This window comes from Thalia democratica, chromosome 8 (genome assembly GCF_965202585.1).
Source record: "Thalia democratica chromosome 8, ktThaDemo2.hap1.1, whole genome shotgun sequence".
Classification (NCBI taxonomy): Eukaryota; Metazoa; Chordata; class Thaliacea; order Salpida; family Salpidae; genus Thalia; species Thalia democratica.
Window position 1 is genome coordinate 10,674,759 of NC_139172.1, and position 21,176 is coordinate 10,695,934.

Here is a 21,176-nt window from a genome sequence, read left to right on the forward strand (position 1 = left end):
TTATGTTATTAAGAGAATTGATCAAGAACTTGAATAAATGCTAATGATGTTTTTTGAAGTTAAAAGTTTCACATTCAGTATAACTAAGTTTCAATTTAAAAACTCAAAAGTTTCTCTGTACACTATTATTAAGTAGCTTGTTTTATTGCTTAATTTTTGAGCCACGAATCTTTTTTTTTTTATACAACAGTTTCACATTCAGTTTTTGTCCTGGACATGACTTTAAACTGTATCCTGGTGTATGACTCGATAACCGAAAGGTTTTTTTGTACACCAGGTCCTTAAATCAAATATTTGAGCGCTTTTTTTTTCGTTCAATAAACTTTGTTTTAGAGCCTAAAACCCATAGTATTTATTCAAATACTTGATTAATTTTCTAACTTTCATAATTTAAAGTTTTTAAATTAATTGTTTTGTTTTGCTTTATAGTATCTTTCATGTATTGTTTAACTTTTTTTTTCAGATTTAAATTTTTATTGCAGGTCCCTTAAGGCTAATAAAACATTTTACTCTTAAAATGCCTTTCCAGATTAATTTAGGTTAAAAAACTAGACTTATTAATAAGACCAGGGAAACAAACCAAAAGAATTGAAGTAAATCTCTGGTTAACAAGTTCAGTGTTCATATTGGTAAATGTTTTTAAATTTTATTGTTAACGTTAGTTATAACAATAATATTTTTTTTTGTTTATTTATGTTCTGAAATTTTTAATCCCAAGTGAGTAGTCCAATATTAATTTACATGATTACATATTTTATGTGATGCAACTAATCTATTTAAGAAACTTATTTAGTTATAAGAAATTAATATCAAAAATAGAAAATTTTACTGTATAGTTATGCTTTGAAAATAAGTCAAATTTTATTTCAATTACATTAAAAACATTAAATGATTTAAAAAAAGCACAAAAAATATCGCTAGCTTTCTTAGCAATTAATATTGTAATAAAAATACTAAGTTAAAGGCGCGTGTTTGACTGGCTTTCTTGAGTCTGTGCAACTCATTGTTAAAAAAGAGAAAAAAGTAAAAAAAAATTAAAGTTTTTACTAAAAACGTTCATTAAACAGAAACCTGAAAAATTTTATTTATTTGCTTGTAGTCTTTTAAGTTTTAAACATTGTTGTTGTTGTTGAATTCATAAAATTAAACGATAAATTCATATTCTGCTGGTGCGATACTATCAATTAACTTTGTTTATTTTTTATTAAAAGTTATTTGTGAAGTCATATTAAGTTAAGAACTTTTTGAGAGCCTAGTTTCATTAGATAACTTATTATAAAATAATTAAATTTTGTCATACAAATACGCCTAACATAAAAAAATAAATGAAGCATGTGAGATGTTTTTGAAATAGAAACTAATATTTTACTTTTATGTTTTTACTAAAGTTTAATTTCACTTAGTTACTTGAGAGGATATGTGAAAAGGACTTTTTTTTTATTTAAATCAATTAAGAATTGCACGTTGAATTTTATTCAAGCAGAAGCCGCATGTGTTATACTATAACATTCTTTTAATATTGTTTAATTTTATTATAAATTTTTTATAGTTATGATTCTTAGAGTTCCGTAAAAACTGGCTATCTCAATTTAATTATTCATGCACGACATTAGTATAGTCGTGCATTAGTAGTATTAACACTTTCTCTAAAATGTCATTAAAATAAAAGGTACCTTTAAAATTAAAAAAAAAAACTTTTAAAGATACTTAAGTTTTAGGGAACGGTTCAGAAAAACACCGCGTCAGTTTAACACAGAGTGACACTTTAGCACAAATTGTCACTTTAGCACGGAGTTTATTTTTCAATTTTTTTTGGTTGAGTAACATTTGTACTACTTAGTATAAAAATCTAAAAACGAACTATATGCAACATGTAAACTAAAACTTGATGAGCTCTAAATTTGTTACAAGTTTAATCTTCAATTAAAACTGAAATATAAGTAAATCTGCATAGTTTATTAACATGCAATTTTTAACGAAATATTTTTTTTTTTTACTTTCACATTTTCGATATAAAACTATTTTTATAAACCTAACAATATATAAAAGCTCTATGTTATATCTGAAAAGTTTTACTTTTTAAAAAAGCTTTCAGTAATTTTGTTAAGGTTAAACTTTAAGCGTAAATTTTAAATACAAGTAGAGATGTATAAAGGATACTAAATTTTGAAAAACAATTTACCTTAACAGTTATTGATTAAACATCATTTAAATGAACATTTAAAAAAATCAAAAGTTACTCCGTGCTAAGATGTCACTCTGTGCTAAATTGAAGCCGAGCTTTTCTGACACCTACCCATGTAAACAGTTGCTAAAAAAGTTATTGTTCATCTTATAGTTCGAACTTTTGTAAATAAAAGTATAATGTTAAGCTTATCATAAAAAGATATAATTAAAGTTTGTTATTTTCTAAAGTATTGTAAATTTTCTTTTTTTTACTTTTACGTCATAAAAAGTACATAATTCAAGTTTAGTCGTATAAGTAGCTTGAAGTTTAACATTTCAACTGAGATTTCTTGTTATACTATCAAAATCCACCCATTTTTTTACATATTTTCTTTATTAATTTTATGTATTTTTTCATTTTTCATTTATTTTTTATTTATTTTTCACTATCACTGTTACCCCTAACCCTCGATCGGTAAGTGGTTCTCGAATTTGACTGGGTTGATTTTGAACGCGGGTAGACGTGTCCCGCTTACTGCACCTATTATGAAAATTAAACATAGCGTCTGAATATTTTTTAAACATGTTTTATGCGTAGGCTTTAAAGTGTCGGCTGAATTTGTAAGACTGGTTGACATATATAATTAAAATACACAAAATTAACTTTTGTTTAATATATCCCAGTTAAGTATATCTCATATACGAAACGGTCGTATAAACCTATTGTTTCTATATAATTTAATAAATAAATAAATTTATATTTTTGTATAAACGAACAATACTGTATAATTTGTTGTTATTATTATTATTATATATCCCAGTGAACTTGTTTCGCTAGGATCTTTTGTAAACAAACGCTTAAATTTGTATTTTGAATAGTTATATATATATATACTTTTTTATTTGATTATACATAAAACAATAGGTTTATACGACCGTTTCGTATATGAATTGTATTACCTCATCTGTAAAGCTAAAGTTTATTAACGATGATTAAGAGAGATTTAGAATTTGATAATTCTATAAGTATTATGACGGGTTTTTGTAGGGTAGGACTTTTTATGGGTATTTTTCGAGCAATATTGGGTACTTTTCATGAGTATAATTGCAGTAATTTTGCAAAAAAAAAGGCTCCAATATTTTGATGACGTCATAGCATATTTTAAACTACATTTAAACTAATATTTAAAACTACCCATAAAAAGTCCTACCGGCTTTTTTACAGCAAGTTAAGTTTGAAAAAATACGCTGATCTTGTTAGTTTAAGTTAAGTTTTTATTTATTTTGAAAAATTTCGGAAGGTTATAATAGATTACTAACTAACTTAATACTAATTCGAAGTAAATTAAGCCGCGAACATGAATAGTTTAAAAATATTTTTTAATACAGCTAAAATTAATTTTTTAATAAAACCTTTCCAAACTTTTCAAAATGTATAAGTTCTTAAGCTAACAAGATCAGCGTATTTTTTCAAACTTAACTTACTGTACGAAAACCTTCATTATTATTACGTCATTATACTTATAAAACTTATAAATTCTAATTTTCTGATAGTTATTGTTAATCAACTTTAGCTTTACTGATGAGTGTATGAGGTAATATATCTCATATACGAAACGGTCGTACAAACCTATTGTTTTTTATATAATCAAATAAATATCTGGCTCCAATTCAAATTTTCGAGCGCTATCGACCAGAAATTAAAAAAACAACTATTAAAATATATATTTGAATAGTTTGGTTTTGGTACTGGTTTTAATTAAAAAGTTTAAACATAACTGACTCATTTTCAAAAAAAAAAGTTTATTTATTAATTTCGTTTAGCTCTCTTCAGAATAACATTGCTAAAAACTATGAATATTGTAGAGTAATTTTAGTTATATATAATGAATTTGAAAAGTCTAACAAAAAATAGTTACGTCATAAAGAATAAAAGTCTGTTTAGAAAAAGTTTGAAAAATAGAATAGAGCTATACTGAACTAACTTAAAGTAATTTATAAGACAAAATTGCTAAAACAAAAACATTTAAAATAGTAGAAATTTTTACCTTAAACTAAATTAAATAAAAAGCACATTAAAAATACGACAATAACAACAGCAAAAAATAATACTACTAAAGACCCTATTTGTAAAGTTTTAAATTGTAAAAATCTCTTTGTTTGCAAATTTTTGGCTCGCGAGATCTAATAAATAGAGATTCTAGAACTGAAAGATGGTAGGTGTTTCTAGCTCGGGATAGGATTTCGAACCTATTATCCAGGTAGTTCTCGGCACAAACAGGGTTGTTGAGGAGGTGCTGATGAATAGATGACTGTTCACCTTTAGGCTTCACGTCGTCATTAAAAATAAACCTTTTAAGCTTTTTCGTGACATGCTGCTCTCGCCTGACGTGGAAACGTTGAGATGTACGACCTACGTAGTCATTTCCGCAATGACATTTAAATATGTAAACTACATTACTCAAATCATGGGTAGGTGTGGCATCTTTTACGATTCCGTTAAGTGGGCGGTTGGTGTTGTACACAACACGTAGCGAAACGCTGTTAAAGGTGGATTTTATAGCCAATGAAGCTTGCTTAGCCAGTCCTATTGAGTTTTCACCCATATAAGGAAGGCGGAGGTACACTGGGCAAGGATGTGGGCCGAAAAAGGGTAAGCGATTCATTTTGGACTGAGTTGCCTTAATTGTCTTCTTGATGACTGTTTCGGGGTAACCTAGTGAGAGAAAAATTTTGTAGATGTTGTCAAATTCTAGATTCAAACAGTCAGCAGTGCAAATTTTAATAGCTCTGTTAGTAATGCATTGTATGATCTTCAATTTTTGTTTAGTGGGACAAAACGAATTCCAGGAAATGTAGTGTGGACTAAAATTTTCTTTTCTGTAGACAGAAGTAGAAAAGGTGTTGTTACTGTTTCTAGTAATGTTAATGTCTAAAAAGTGAATTTTACCGGAAACTTCTTCTTCAACGGTAAAAGCTATGCATTTGTGCATCTTATTTAGCAAAGTAAAAAATTTATTGACATTATTTTTTGAAGTAAAAATAGCAAAAACATCAAAGCTATGCACAAATGAATCTCAACGTTTCCACGTCAGGCGAGAGCAGCATGTCACGAAAAAGCTTAAAAGGTTTATTTTTAATGACGACGTGAAGCCTAAAGGTGAACAGTCATCTATTCATCAGCACCTCCTCAACAACCCTGTTTGTGCCGAGAACTACCTGGATAATAGGTTCGAAATCCTATCCCGAGCTAGAAACACCTACCATCTTTCAGTTCTAGAATCTCTATTTATTAGATCTCGCGAGCCAAAAATTTGCAAACAAAGAGATTTTTACAATTTAAAACTTTACAAATAGGGTCTTTAGTAGTATTATTTTTTGCTGTTGTTATTGTCGTATTTTTAATGTGCTTTTTATTTAATTTAGTTTAAGGTAAAAATTTCTACTATTTTAAATGTTTTTGTTTTAGCAATTTTGTCTTATAAATTACTTTAAGTTAGTTCAGTATAGCTCTATTCTATTTTTCAAACTTTTTCTAAACAGACTTTTATTCTTTATGACGTAACTATTTTTTGTTAGACTTTTCAAATTCATTATATATAACTAAAATTACTCTACAATATTCATAGTTTTTAGCAATGTTATTCTGAAGAGAGCTAAACGAAATTAATAAATAAACTTTTTTTTTGAAAATGAGTCAGTTATGTTTAAACTTTTTAATTAAAATATATATAAATAAAGTTGCACAAAAATAAACTTCTCTTGGAATAACTGTTTCTGCGTTCAACACGTGTCCTCAGCCAATTATTTTATTCAATTAAAAGTATTTATTAAACAATGTAACAAACTAATATAATTCTATAAATAATATAATATAATAATATAATAAGGTAAAGTTATAATCAAAAAGTAAAAAAGAATAAGTTTTTTTTTATAGAAATAGCATTTTTAACTCAACCGTTATTTTTCATTACCAACCTATTTTAACGGCAAAGTTCTGATTGGTCATGAGCGAACTGAAGTACTTGTGGCCGGGCGGAGAGTTGGGCGGCTGCGGTTCCAGCTTTAACTCCTTCAAGCTCCCCTCCTTCCTGCTTCTGCGCATCTTCTTCGGCCTGGGGGGATTCCCAAGATCGCGACACTGCTGGCACATGTAAGCGGTGTGCTTCACCTTAAGGTGGTCGATTTTGACGCATTCGCAGTGCTGCCACATCTGGTGTAGTAAATAAAAATTCAAACTGACAATAATAAATTTAAACTGTGATGTTGTAATAAAAATATATAATAATATATAGGTTAATATATAATAATAAATAAAGTTGCACAAAAATAAATTTCTCTTGGAATAACTGTTTCTGCGTTCAACACGTTCAATCCTCAGCCAATTATTTTATTCAAGTAAAGGCAAACTTCTAAGTACAGTAACAAAATTATAATGATTATATATTACGTAATAATAGAATAATTAATTATTGCATTGAAAGAAAAGTAGTAACACAGTTTTTATATAAATTGTTTTAGGTTATGTAAACAAAAAGTATGCAATTAACTTCTTTTGTTTACAGATCCTGGTTTTTTAATGTTTAAAACATCTATTTTTCTGCGTTACATAAACTACATTCATTTTTTAAACTATATTTGTTTTTTGTTCTTGTTAATATTTTCCAGTAGATTTTAAAGTTAACTTTGTTTTTTTGAGTTTCCAAGTGTACTGTGATAAAGTTATCGCATTTCCATGTTTTTCATGTTTAAAGCTGTACCTGTGTTTTGTGTCCTTAAAGCTGTATCTTTGAATGTTAGTCCAGTAGAGCCAATGTAAAACAATATATATATATATATATATATATATAATTTATTGGAAAAAATAAGATTTTAAAAATACTGGTACACGTGTTTCATAAAACTAGACGCCTTAATCATCTAAATTTAAAATAAAAAGCACTTTGCTAAACATAGATGCAAAATTTATACAAAAAATTAAAAAACAGTATGACGTAATATTGTACATTACAAAAATCCAGTACAAAAATCGATCTACCATCTAACTTTGAAACAACTAAAATTAACAAAAACCACAGTTAAGTGACTATAAAATACTTAAAACTTATTGTATTATAAGAGGAGCTTTTTCATATGTCGACAAGACGGTATAAGTTCACTCCTCTTCTTTAAACAACATTCCTTTTTCAACATATATACAACGGCTGTTGATTCTTTTAAGCACAGCCTAAAAACAAGGTTATTACTATCTGCTATTGGCTGCGCTCTTTTTATCACCCACAAGTTAATTTAAAATCAATGATTTTGCGCTTTAGGCCGCAAACATACTTCGAAAACTCAGTTTCATTTTCGTATACACCACCTTTAAAAGATTTTTTTATGGTTAGCATACCAAAATCTGAATTGAGTGGAGCGTAAGCCGATGTAGAACTTCTTTTCAAGGTCAGAGTTAACTGTTGCCTTGTAAATAATGTTATCTGAACGGCAATTGCCCCCCTTCAAATCATATTTACAGCCACCAGCGCAATTACACTGATTTTTGAATAAATTACTTTTTTTTTAATCCTTTGATTGTGTGACTTAATTAATCTCTCCAAATTACAAATTCCTTCCACCTCATACGCCTAACTAGATGTTTTTTGTATGAGGGCTTCCTTGTATTCTGCTTTACTTGCATTTGGAGTTTTCTTCGTTGAATGCTTGATTTTAAACTTCTTTTTGTTTGACATCCTGTTTGATCAAATGAAAGTTTATTTAAGTTTACTGTGCTCACTATAGCTAGGAGGAGCAATGATAGAAACAAGTTACTTAAATAAATTTTGTTAACTTAAATTAATTTAAGTTTACATACATTTTATATATATAAAATCATGTGATTAAATAAACTTAAACACTTTCCACAGAGCCAACTTGAAGAACTTTTAAATATTAAATAAAAAGTAGATTAAAAAAACACCAGAACATACGTTTCAGAAAGCTAATTGCTTTAATCTTTAGCTAGTACGGTTTGAAAAATATATTATATATATGTATATATATGTAGATTTAAGTTATTTAACTTGATAAATCAAGTCTTTCACACTGAGCCCACCTAAAGGGCTTTATTAATAAAAAGGTTTATTTCAAGATGTAAAACTCAAAGAACTCGAGTTTCGTGCTTATGCACTCATCAGCTTCAAAACAAGTTTAAAATAAAGCACAAAACAAAACACACAAATGAAAGTTAAAATATTTAGCATAAATAGATTACGACGTAATTTTGAAACTATCAAATTCATGCAAAACGGCTTGTGCAAAAATTGATTTACCAATCGACAATAAACTGAAGAAAATTCATAAAACTTCAGTGAGTAACTATATATTAAGACAGATAATTGAAAGAGATAAAGATAAGATAAAGATACAAATTTAAATTTAGATTATTTTAAGATGAAATTAAGACTTGTTAAGCTTTAAAAGCGATTTTTTATATGTCTACAAGACGATACAAACTCGCTTCTTTTATTTAGGCATCTCTTATCTTTCAGTGCATATACAACGGCGTTGTTTCTTTGGGACACAGCCTACATCTTGGGCTACTGCCGTCAGCTATAGGCTGTGCTCTATATATATATATATATATACATATACAACTAAGATACACGAAAATAAACTTTTGCCTAGAACAATTGTTTCACCGTCAAGCGCTTCTTCAGCCAAATGTTTTAATCAATAAAAGCAAACATATAAATACAGTAAAAAATAATACAAAACTAGATACTACGTAATAATAGAATAAGAGGTACATTTTAAACAACATTTAACAACACTATTAGCAAAATTAAAAAAAAAAATTGTAATTAAATATTTTTGTTTTGCTTTGTTGCTAGTAAATTGAAAACAGTTTGCCGCCCCCTCTTCTATTACAAATTTAGTCGAACTGAAATCATAAATTATTTATCTATGTTTATTACAAGAAAAAGTTGTATTTCAAAAGTAGTTAATCATTAATTTTTAAATTATCCGGATCTGGCTAGATCCTTATTAGATAATATCCCAAACAGTTTGGCCGGTTACTAATTCGTGGATCACTATTTTAACTTATTTTATGTTTTTCTTTAAAACTGTTAAAAAATTTAAACGACAATTTACTAGTTTTATTCTTTAAATATGTTTTTTTTTTCTACAATTATATACTGTAAACAATTGAATGTGAAGACTACATTTCTAAGTTAATTAAAAGTTAGTAAATGAACATGTTTGACTTATTTATCAACTTTAACATTTTTTAGATGGTTTTTAACATGTATAGAACTAATAGCACAAATAATCATTTTTAACTATATCTTTTACAAAAGTTACAGCATAATAAAAATATTTATTTTACAGTATATAGAGTTGTCTTCCTATTATAAAAAAAGTTTGTTAATAGCTTATTCTAAGTACAATTATTTTGCAACAATAATAGTTCAATAATATTTGTATTATATTAACGTAAATACCTGCAATAATTTGTATACACTGTCTGCAATAATAGATTCATTTTTTCTTCAATTGACTTTTTAAATTATGTTAGCTAAAATATTTAAATCAGATTGTAATGTTAGTTTTTATTTAAAACTGCTCTTTGTTACTTTAAAAAGATTAATTTATGTTACGATATATTTTTAAACCACTTGTATTAAGTTTTGTTTATAATTTCTTTAAGCTTTTAGTTTATTTTTTCAAAACTTGTTTATTAACTAGCTTTTAGTTTATTATTGACTTTTTTAATTAGTAAATTTTTTTCGGTGCATAAGTATTTTTAAAGGTTTAAGAAAATCTTTTTAGAAATAAAAGGTTTCAAGATATCATTTTTAATTTGTATTATAAAGTCATATAGCTTCAAAAAACAAAATCATATGTTTTTTGTGTATTGAATTAAAAATTTAAGTTAGATCAAGGAAATATTAGCTTTTAATACTTTTATATACTTACATTAAAGAGTGTTTATGTATACATTTAGTGAAAAGATTATAGAAACCATATATATTCTAAACTGAATTATTTTTGGTGTTGCTGTAAAAATTTAACTTAAGTTTTTAATCTTAGTTTGATTTCTTATTAAAAAAAAATATTATTAGTAGTATTTTATTGCTTATATAAACCTGAGAATATTTTTCATTTCCAGAACAAGCAAGTATTTAATAAAACAGAAGTTTAAAAGAAATTTTATTAACTAATAGTTCCAGTTTTAAAAAATAAAAAACTTTGAAAAACTATACTTTAGATATAAAATTTTAGAAACAGAAAAAACAAGCTTTTATATAAAAATAAAATATATTCTTTTAACTAAGATTTATACAGGTATGTCTTGTACCAAAAAACTAATTATAAACAAAACTTAAAGAAAATTAAGTTTGTTAATTTGGCTGAAAAGCTAACTTCATACTTGAATAGTTAATAGTTTTTATTTTTATTAAGACTAATTAGCCTTTAAAACTGCAATAGTTTTTAAATGATTCCTTAGAAAACCTTTATTATGCTTTAACTTATGTACATAATTTAGTTAAAGTATATAAAGGATAAACAACATTTTTTCTAAATATTTAAGATATTTTGAAGTTACTTCAAAATATAATCATATATAGTTACTTTATATTTTAAACTTTATATATTTTGTGTAGTATTTGTACTTTTATGTATTTATTTACATGAAGCACATTAGTTCTCTTTTATTTAACTTATAACATACAAAAGCTATAATTATTACAATAAAGTATTAAAGTTGCCACTTTAAATTATAAGTACTATATTTTAAACTTACAAACCTGTTTACACACTAGACAGCATATAAAAATACTAACACACGAAAATGACTGAAATCAGCAGGTTCACTGAAGTAATCAGCAACTACGAGATCGACAAACTCCTGAGCATCGGAGGCGGTGAGAGCGTGTACGGAATCAGCACAAAACTCCTGCAAGCTCCCTTCGAACTCTCCCTGTACTCAGACTGCGACGACGCGCTCAAGTCAAAGCTGAAAAACTTCGCAAAAGTCGCTAAACTGATGCAGCACCGCGGCATCGCCACATTTTACGAAGTTCACGAAATTCAAAGTTCTTTCTGCTTCGTCTACCAGCGCGTGGAAGGGCCGAGCTTGAACGAGGCTCTGACAGGCAAGACAATATCCAAGGAGCTTGCGGTTGAGATCTTCGTGCAGGTTTTGAGCACGGTCAAGTACCTACACGATCACGAAGTCTTCCACCTACCCCTGTCCCTCGACCGCTTCAGAACGGATGAGGAAGGCGACGCAAAGCTGGTGATCTCATTCCGGCCCCTCGGCGAGCCGGAAGCGCGCTACAGAGCACCGGAAACCGTCAACAAGGAAAGTTGCTTTGAAAATGTGTGGGCGCTCGGTGTGATGCTGAGGCTGCTGCTCCACGCCGCCGATCCCTACCAGTTTACCATAGAAGAAGAGTTTTTCGAGGGAGATTTCAGCTTGCCGTTTCATCTGAAAGAGTACGAGCCTCTTCTGAAAAGCATGTTGGACACGGAAAGGAAGACAAAAGTCGTTGACATTTTGCAGAATGAGCTTGTGAAAGCTGCGAACAGCAGAAGGCACGAAAAAGTTTTGAATCGGCTGAAGCTGGGCGGCAAGGGCTTGGAAACGCAAAACAAACCGAACGCCTCAAGCTTCGATACCATGTTTGAGGAAAAGTGCAGGAAGCAGTTGCTCGAGCAGAAGCCGTTTTACAAAAGCAAAAGTAGCAAAGCAAATGCAACATCAAACAATGAAGAAGACAAGTTTGTTTTAAGAATTCCGTACCAGCTGAAGCGGACTGAGGAGTTTGTTAACAAGTTTCTGCTTGAAAGGGAAATAGTTCACACGGTAGGAGATAAGAAAAACGTTTGGGTCTGCTACCACTTTGACGCTAAAACGGAAATAGTTACTTCTTTCAAGATATTATTTCGAGAAGTAACTAGATCTTTGTACTGCAACTTGAACTTCATTTTTCTCAAGGGAACAGATTACGTATACGACCGCTTTATTGAAGCAATATATACCAAGGTTGATTTTTTCAATTAAAAGTTAAGTGATCTTTCTGTCATTAGATAACCTTGAAACGTTATTTAATTTTTTTTCAAATATTTTCTTATAATGCTTTCAATATATAAAATTATATTTAAGAATGACTAGACATACTACAAACGTTATTTTAGACGTAGAAAAGTTTATGAAACTTATGGTGTAGTATCAAAATGTAAGTAGTGTCTTCTACTAGTTTAAAATTGAAAGTAGTTTTTTGTTTTTTACACGGTTTATAAAAAAATTATTTTAATCGGCAAATTGTTATTAAAAAAAATTTGAAAAACTTTTGAAAATTATCGTATGATAGTTATTCATTCCTGTTTTTTTTTCATTAAAGTAAAATGTTAATGTTATAAGTTTCGTTTTTGTATTTTAAACGTCGCCTATGACTTACAAAGTAAAGGTAAATCATTTTTTTTATTGTACTACAACAAGAATTACCTTTAAAACTCAAATAAGTAGTTCTTATTTAGATTTAAAAGATAAAATTCTAAAAACGTTTTTGTTGTTAAACAAACTACAAATTATATTATATATTTTATATATTAATAGTTTTAACTTGGTGTAGATAACTTAATCAGTTTTCTTTAGTGTAAAAAAGTAAGTATTAAAAACTTAGTAAATTCGATTGGGATCAAATAAAGTATAACAAGTTTTTTGCATGCACTCGCTTAAAAATTAAGTCACACAAAACTAAGAAATATACATAAATATTTACTAACTTAAAAAGAGGTTAATAAACACGTATTAAATAACTGGAAGTTTTTAGTTTCATTAGAATTTGAATAATAAAAATTAAACTTTTGAACAAGCTTTTAATTTGATCTTTTTATTCTTTTACTATAAAGAGATTAAAATTAAATTTTTTTAGTAAAGTTTAGTGATATTTGTACTGTTAGAACAGATATCGTATATACTTAAGTATATATATATATTTATTTATTTATTTATATAAAAAACTATAATTTAAACAGCTGTTTCACACATTGAAATGTAAAATTTCATGTGATCGTCAGTAAGTTACAGTTTTAAGTTTGTCTATCGATCAGAACTTTGTATAAAACCTTTAATATATATATATATATATACTCCTGCAAGTCTACAATATTCAACAAAAATAAAACATGGAAAAATAAACACCTCTGACCTTTTTAACGTTAGCATAGAATCCTGCAATGGAGCCTAAATGAGCGACATTGTAGGACTCTTTATGGTAAGTGCAATTAAAAAATTTAATATTACAACGAAGAAGAATTCGAAATTTATAGAGACGATGGTCTCGTGGTCATACAATCTTAATTGCCGAAAACCGCAGAAAACACAGCAAAAGCGCTAAATAAGATTTTTTATAAAAACGGTTTCAAAATAATAAATAGGCGCAGGCCTAATTCAAACAGACTTTCTAGACATCGAGTTAATTTTGCCTAACAGTACATCCCATTTATAAAACCGAATTCTGATACCCTATATGTGAGCAACCAATCAAAACACCCTAATGAAATATTAAAACAATTATTTATAACTATTAACGCAGGACTAAACAATTTATCAAGTAACCAAGAATCATTTAACCGTATAGAACAGGGGTTCCCAACCAGGGGTGCGAGATAGCATTCCAGGGGGTGCGAGATGGCTTTTTATTTTGTATGATAAATAAGGAGATTTTCACTCTCTGATAAAGTTTATAAAGTTAAAAAGTACATTTTGTTATAAAAAGAAGTTAGCTCTAATTTTCTAAATAAATTAATTTTAACAATACGTCATACAGCAAGAGCGCTTTTCTAGAAGTATATTCATTTTACTAATTTCATATAATAGCTGTTAGTTTAGAATAAACATTTCAGTAAAGCTTTCTTAGAGATTTACACCTGTGAATTTTAATCATCTATTCTTTAAATATTTTATTTTCTTAACTAGCTATTAATTGTTTAAAACAGTTTATGAGCTAGCATCTATTTTAGTTGAAATACTTGGATAAAAATTAGTATTTCAGAAAGTTGTTTTAGGAACAAATTCTGATAAGTTACATTTATAAAGTAATCTTTTATTAAGCTTAGTTGTGCAGAAAGTGGTGCTTAAAGATTTAAGATCAGTAAATTGTAAAGTCCACTGAATGTTATACCATTTACCTTGTTTTTTAGCTTTAGTGAAACAAATTTTTATAGATCAGCAAAAGTATTCAATGCATCAACTTTATTTATATTCATTCCTTTTTTGAACTAAAATCAAAACTTTTTCAATCTAGTTTTTTCTATTTATGTTGTAAGCATACAACCTTTTTTTGTATTTTCTTTTATACATACCTTTTGACAATTTAAAACTAAATATTTTTAAAATTTTTAAAATCTTAAGTTAGACCTTTATTGTTTTGAAACCTCCTAGCTGCTAACAGTTTTGAAAATAATACATTACATAAGCTTAACTTAGAACAGCTGATTTTTATTTTTCAAGTACATATATTCATGACAAAATGTATAAAAAGTTTAGTTTTAATTTTAAGCCTAATATTTATTACTTTTCTAGTGCTTTATAGTTTTATTTTTTTTAAACTTCCAAGTATTTTATTTTTGTTAATATAGTACACTATCATAAAAATTAAAATACAAATTATTAATTAATGAAATCAATGATTTTATAATCAAATTATTAATAAATAGTTATCGCATATTAGGCTAGTGTTAGGGGTGCGAGATCAAATTGAGAGACTTTAGGGGTGCGGGGCATCAAAAAGGTTTGGAACCACTGGTATAGAACATAATTACCAATCAGCACTCAAATCAGCCAACCACAAGTCCAATCTAACACCAAAAAGCAAACAAATCAACAAAAAAGCAAAGAAAAAGAAAAGTTATTTATTTCAACCCACCTCTTTCCCTAAGTTCAAAACAAAAATTTTTCAACACAATAACAAAATGTTAAACAACCTAAACCTCAAACAACAAGAAAAAACCTGCAACTGCAGGAAAGAAACATACCCTTGAGACAATAACCGCCTAGCAAAATGTATAATCTACCGAGCTACTATAAAAGCAAACAACATAACAAAATTTTACTTGAGTTCAACAAGGACGACATTCAAAAATAGATGTAGTAATCATAAGGCAACCTTTCATAATAAGTTAAAAAGACATAATACTGTGTTATCAAACTTTATATGTGAGTTATAAGACGTAAAAGAAGACTATAATTTAAAATGGGGAATACTCTGCAGAACTAAACCAAAACCAAAAAACAACAAAACATGCCATTTATGTAGCCTAGAAAAGTATGAAAACGAAAAAATAATAAACGAGTTATCACTAAATAAAAGAAAAGAAAGACAGCAACCCTGTCAAAACACCAAAATATGTATTAAAAAAAACAAAAAACGCTAATCAATAACAAAAATAACAACTAAATAAAACTAAAAATAAGTACAAACAAAGCAAAACAAAGCATACGTTTACTTGTACATAAGTTGTTTTTAAAATTATTTAACTAAAATTATTCAATTTTATTTGAAACGTCATAATGTGTTTTTTTGTAATTCTTTATAAAAACTTTGCTGTTTGTTTTATATCGTTCTGGTGAAACATGTAATACTTTGAAACTTTAGTAAACAATACGAAATTTAGTTGTTTTTTGTATTATAAATATGATATATATGTATATATATATATATAATAAATTTTAAAAGTCTGAAATATATTTCAGTTCTTGTTATCATCAGGTTAATCTAGGTCAGACCGAATCGGCAAACTTTAGCCTGCGGGCCACATGCTGCCCATGAAAAGTAAAAGTCCGGCCCGTGAGCAAGCCAAAGAAAATTTTTAAAACTTTTACTAGATACTCTAAGGGTTTGAAGTGAAGAGAAAACTACAAAATATATCTTAGGTGCATTTAAACAAAAATTCGAGTCTTACACCAAATATTTCAAGTATATTATGAGGAGTAACAACTAAAACTACAACTACGACCCGCGAATGTTTTTATTTTCAAAATTTGGCTCGCAAACACAAAATGCCTGCCGACCACTGATCTAGAGTATAAAATCCTAATAATTGTATCAAAACATGCAGAATTTTTAATGAAAAAGGTGCTAAAAACTAAAATGTATCCAACGGGATTTTCTTATCTTCGTAATAAATTTTAGCACATTAACCTGTCACTTAAAATCGCATGTTCAACTCTGGGTGAAAAGCGCAAATAAATTTATAGTTTTCACAGTGGCAGGTGTTGAGCTTTTACTATTAGACCCAATTTTATTTTGAAAAACTTGAGTTCAGACTTTTGGTGAATTTATAGAGTTGCGAATTTATACGAAAAGTATTTCACTATTAATTTAACTTTTAGTAGTTAAATTGCATAACTGGTGCTTTTTTATTTCTAGTTTACCTTATATGTACAAAATGTATAGAGTAATAACAGTTAATTTTATTAAAAAGTAATATATTGCATAAATTTATAGGTGTTAAAAGCTATTTGTTAGACTAATATCTTTTAGTCAAAATTTTTAGATAACATGATAAATATCGAGTTATATATTAGCCTAAAAAGAAAAAAATGAATTAAAATTGTATTGGACAAGCAAATGTTGAAGTAAATCTTAAGTTAATTGATGTAACTTAAAAGAAAAAGTATTTATTTGATATATAGCGTATGAAAAACTTAAAAACTAACATCAAATTTTCAATAAATCTAAAAAAAACTTTTAAAGTTAGTTCAATTTGTTTTTTTCTATCAATATTTTTAAAAGTAAGCACTTTATTATATAAAAATTAGGACGAAATACGTCAAACAATTGCAAAAATTAACACAGTGATATGAGTTTACAGTGATAAAGCAGTGCAGTAATTTAGCAAGATTGAATAAAAAGAAATTTGAACAGCATGTAAAAAGCAGAATAAAATTTTAAACAAAAGTACTAGTATAAATAGGAAAAGACAAAGATTGTTTATTTAGTTATGTACGTCATTATAAACTTTACGACTTCTTTAGTTTGGTATTACAATGATGTTTTTCCTTACGTTTTTCCTCTGTTTTGTTTACTTTTTTGGTTACAAGCAAAACAAAACGTGTACTTTTGGCATAAAATATTTATCACATCAACATCATAACTTGACTTTTATAGTGAAATTTAAGTTTAACTTTTGAATAAAACAAGACTTTAACTTTAAACTAAAAACATATTTAAAGATTTTTTTAATCATAATTGAAGTATGCCTTATATATCATTAGTTTGATATAATAGCTATTAAAAACAATATATAAAAAGTTATTTAATTAAAAAAGTATTATCCAAAGCTTAGTTAAGTGTCATGAACTGTGGTTTAAAAGCAAGTTTTTGACAATATAACTTAAAAACAAAATATATCCCTCAAAAATTTAAAGCTTTGTAAGTGAACAAAATGTATTCACTTAAACTACAGTAGTCAAAAAAGAAACCTATCAGTTAGTATTTAGACAACAAAGGACTTTATGTTACTGTAGAAATTAATTAACTTTTCAATAATCTTCGTCTACTTGCTCTCCATTCTTCAACTTTGCGATTATCTGCTTCAACTTGGCCACTTCCTTCGAATCGGCGTTCTTTGTCGCGTTGTTCGTAATCAGCTTCACCCTGCTGGCGTAAGTCAGCGAAATGGCCGATTCGGCCGTGTTATAGTCGGCCGGAGAGATGTTGACGAACATGAGCGTTTTCGCGTTTCCTCCCAACGAGTCCTGTTTGTGTTTTTGGTTTTCTAATGATATTTGCAATGAAGATTAATTACTTTTAAACAGCTTTAGGTTCAATTTTAACATTGAAAAAAGTTATAATTCATTCAGAGATATGCTCTTATTTATTACAATCATAAACTATACTTTTTATTAGCAATTTTTTTCTAAATTTAGATAAAAAATTTTTGATTCAATTATTTATCCAAAAACATTTTCAAAGTTGTAACCTGCATGAGCATGGTCAGCTTGTTGTTGCGGAACGGAACAAAGCTCTGCTCCGTGCTCAGAGCGGAAATGACGTCACCCAAAGCCGACAGCGACTTGTTGATCGAGTTGGCCTCCTTCAGCTGCTCCGCCCCGGCCCCCGTCTTCGCCACCCGCTCACTGCCCGCCAGGTCGACCAGCGACAGTTTCCCCCTTGTCACCGCCCCCGACGTCAGGTTCGTGCTCTCGATGACGATGCCGACGACGAGGTGCGACCTGGAACTCTCGGCGTTCATCTTGGTCGAGGCTACGTGCCGGTTCTCCGATCCGCTGTGGAATATCTCGTTCAGCTCCTCGGCGTTCACCGCCTCCCTCATCACCGCTCCCTGCACCACCACCATCTCCTTCTTGTCCTTCTTGATCACCAGCTGCTGCTCCTCCTTGCCAACCTTGAGCAGGTCGATGAGCTTATCGTTGTACAGTTCTAGCATGTAGCACGACACCTTGAACGAGAACTTCTTCCGCTGCTCGTACGCCAGCTCGTAGATCTTTTTGAAGGCTCGCGGTGCGATGCCCGGGAAGTCCTGCTCCTTGTCACCGATCATCGTGTACGTCTTGCCCGAGCCGGTCTGCCCGTAAGCGAATATGCACACGTTGTAGCCGTCCACGGCCGACTGGATCAGCATGTTTGTGTCTTCGAAAACGTTCTCTTGCGAGTGGTGCTCGGTGAATATCTGATCGAACTGGAACTCCTTGTCGCCTCTCTTGTCGCTGGCTATTTTAACCGTGTAATCGTCCAAGGCAGTCACGGCACTTTCGTTCTTGTTCGACTTTTCCGTCTTGCTCAGCGGCCGCACCCTGCAGTAGACTCTTATTTTTCCCTTCATATCTTCCAGCATGTTGTAGTACTTCTTCCGCAGCAGCCTTTCGCTGTTGTAGTTGTCAACCAGCTCTTTCTTCTGCTTGTCGAGGTCCCGCACTTTCACTTTTAGCTCGGGCACTTCTTGGAGCGCGATTGAGCCTATCTCTGCTGACTTTTTGAGGCTCACCAGCTCTTGCTGCTGACTTTTAATTTTTTTCTCAAACTCGACAAGCTCTTTTTTGGCGGACTCGAGTTCTTCTACAGTGCTATTCGCATTTTTTTCGTTCATTTTAAGTTTCTTATCATCCATATCAAGTTTTTTCTGTAGTTCTTTTATCTTGTTTTCGAGTTTTTTTACTTCTAAGCTGCTGTGTTTTCCAGCAACACTGTTACTTCCTGAGTTAGCAAGCTGCTGTTCTAAAGACTCAATTCTCTTTTGTGCGTCTTTACATTTTTTGTTTGCCACAAGTAAAAGAGTTTTTGTTTTTCTCAAATCTTCCAAGTCTGACAAGCCTGCTTCATGGTCTGAATCAGCCAAAATAGACTCTCTTTCAACATCATCCAATTTTTCAAGCTTTTCAACACTGACCCAGTCTTTACTTTTTTTGTTTTCTAGGATTTCATTATCTTGTTTATTAAAAATTTCACTATTTGATTGAGTAACAGCTTTTTTATCTTCAAAATTGCCAATTTCTTTGTTTTCTACAACATATTTGAGGTTTTCTGTGTTTTGGTACAAATTTTCCACAATTTCTTCTTCTTTAAAACTTTCTACTTCATTCGAATCTTTTTCTGTTTTGGGACCAATTTCTCTAACGTCTTGCGGTTTTCTTGTATCAAGTGTTTCTTTTACAATGTCTACCTTGTAATTAACAATTTCATTATTAGTTTCTGCAGCACTACCCAAGAGCTCACTTTCCGGTTTACTTTCAGCAACCACTTCGTTTTGATCTGAAACACGCGCAGCGCCACTCTGATTTCTCTGCTGCAAAAAGATTATGACCTGGCGGTACTGCAAAATTTTCCTCTTGTGCGTATCTTTCATTTTCAATAGCACGCTTTTGTAGTACTCCTGCTTTTTGAACTCCGAGCTTTTGTAGTGATCCTCGATTTTTCTCACGGTTTCGGTCTGCGACGTCCTCATCTCGTCCATGTCCTTGCAAATTCGCAAGATCATGGCTTGAGCAAAGTCGTACGGAATGTAAGCCACTTCTTTGAAATGGCTCACCTCGCTTATTTTCGCGCTTTCAACATTGCGTTCATCGCTTGTGCCTTTTGAATTTTCAACTTCTACATCAGGTTCAGCTTGTGATTCGTCAACACTGCTCTCCGTTTCTTTATCTGACTGAAAAGCGGGGTTAGTGAAGGTTAACTTCGACGTTTGTCGGTCTTTTTGAACTGCAGTCAGCGGTCTCACTTGATTCTGTCTGCCAAGTTTCGTTCTGGTTCCCGGAGCAGAAGAAGGTCTGTTCGCGCTGCTTTCGTCAAAAGCAGCTATTTTAGATTTTGTAAGCAGTTTTTTCACGAATTCAAGGCGTGCCGTCGAGTCTTTTGGTAAGCTTGATTTCAAGCTGCTCATTGAACAATCGTCTTCGATAATAAAGCTGGTTTCTTTTCCGTTGCTTTGAGTCACCTTGTTCAAATCTGGAACACTTCCGGGCAAATTTGGTTCGACTGAGCTTGATTTTTTTTCGATTTTTGTTTCAGTAGAACATTCTGAATTGTCATTCTCCCGCATCAACTTAAGTTCATTTATTGGTGATTTTTCTTCTTTTGGTTTAATTTTAGAACTTTTCGAAACCATTTCTACTCCTTTATTTAATGGTTATTCTGAAATATTAATTTAAACTTTTTCTAAATTATATAAATTAAATCAGAGTTCTTCAAAAAATTTAAAAAAAACAACCAAATTATAATATCTAAATGTATAATATTTTATAAGTCAAAGTACAATAGAATCCTCTAAAAAAATGCTTTGCTTGAATTAGTCAAAAGTCTTTTTATTTCATAAAAAGAACTAAATATTATACAAAACTTGAAATCTTTTATAAATTAATAGATAATTTGTTATAAAAAAATTTACATCTTTTATTTATGTAAAATTTACAACTTAAATAAAAATAATAATTCCTTACTACAAAATCTAATTTTTCTTTAAAACTACAAAAACGTATTCAAACCAAATATTTAATATAG

At 29.7% G+C, this 21,176-nt stretch overlaps 1 protein-coding gene across 1 annotated transcript; it reads right to left on the reverse strand.

Moving 5' to 3' along the window:
• Window positions 1-17,580: 17,580 nt before the first annotated feature.
• Window positions 17,581-20,784, reverse strand: LOC145842908 (uncharacterized). The gene is made up of 2 exons (XM_082950383.1): window positions 18,142-20,784; window positions 17,581-17,917 (listed from the first exon to the last, which is right to left on the reverse strand). The coding sequence occupies exons 1-2, from the start codon at window positions 20,782-20,784 to the stop codon at window positions 17,702-17,704; spliced, it is 2,859 nt and encodes a 952-aa protein (XP_082806509.1). The 3' UTR covers window positions 17,581-17,701.
• Between the last annotated feature and the right edge of the window lie 392 nt (window positions 20,785-21,176).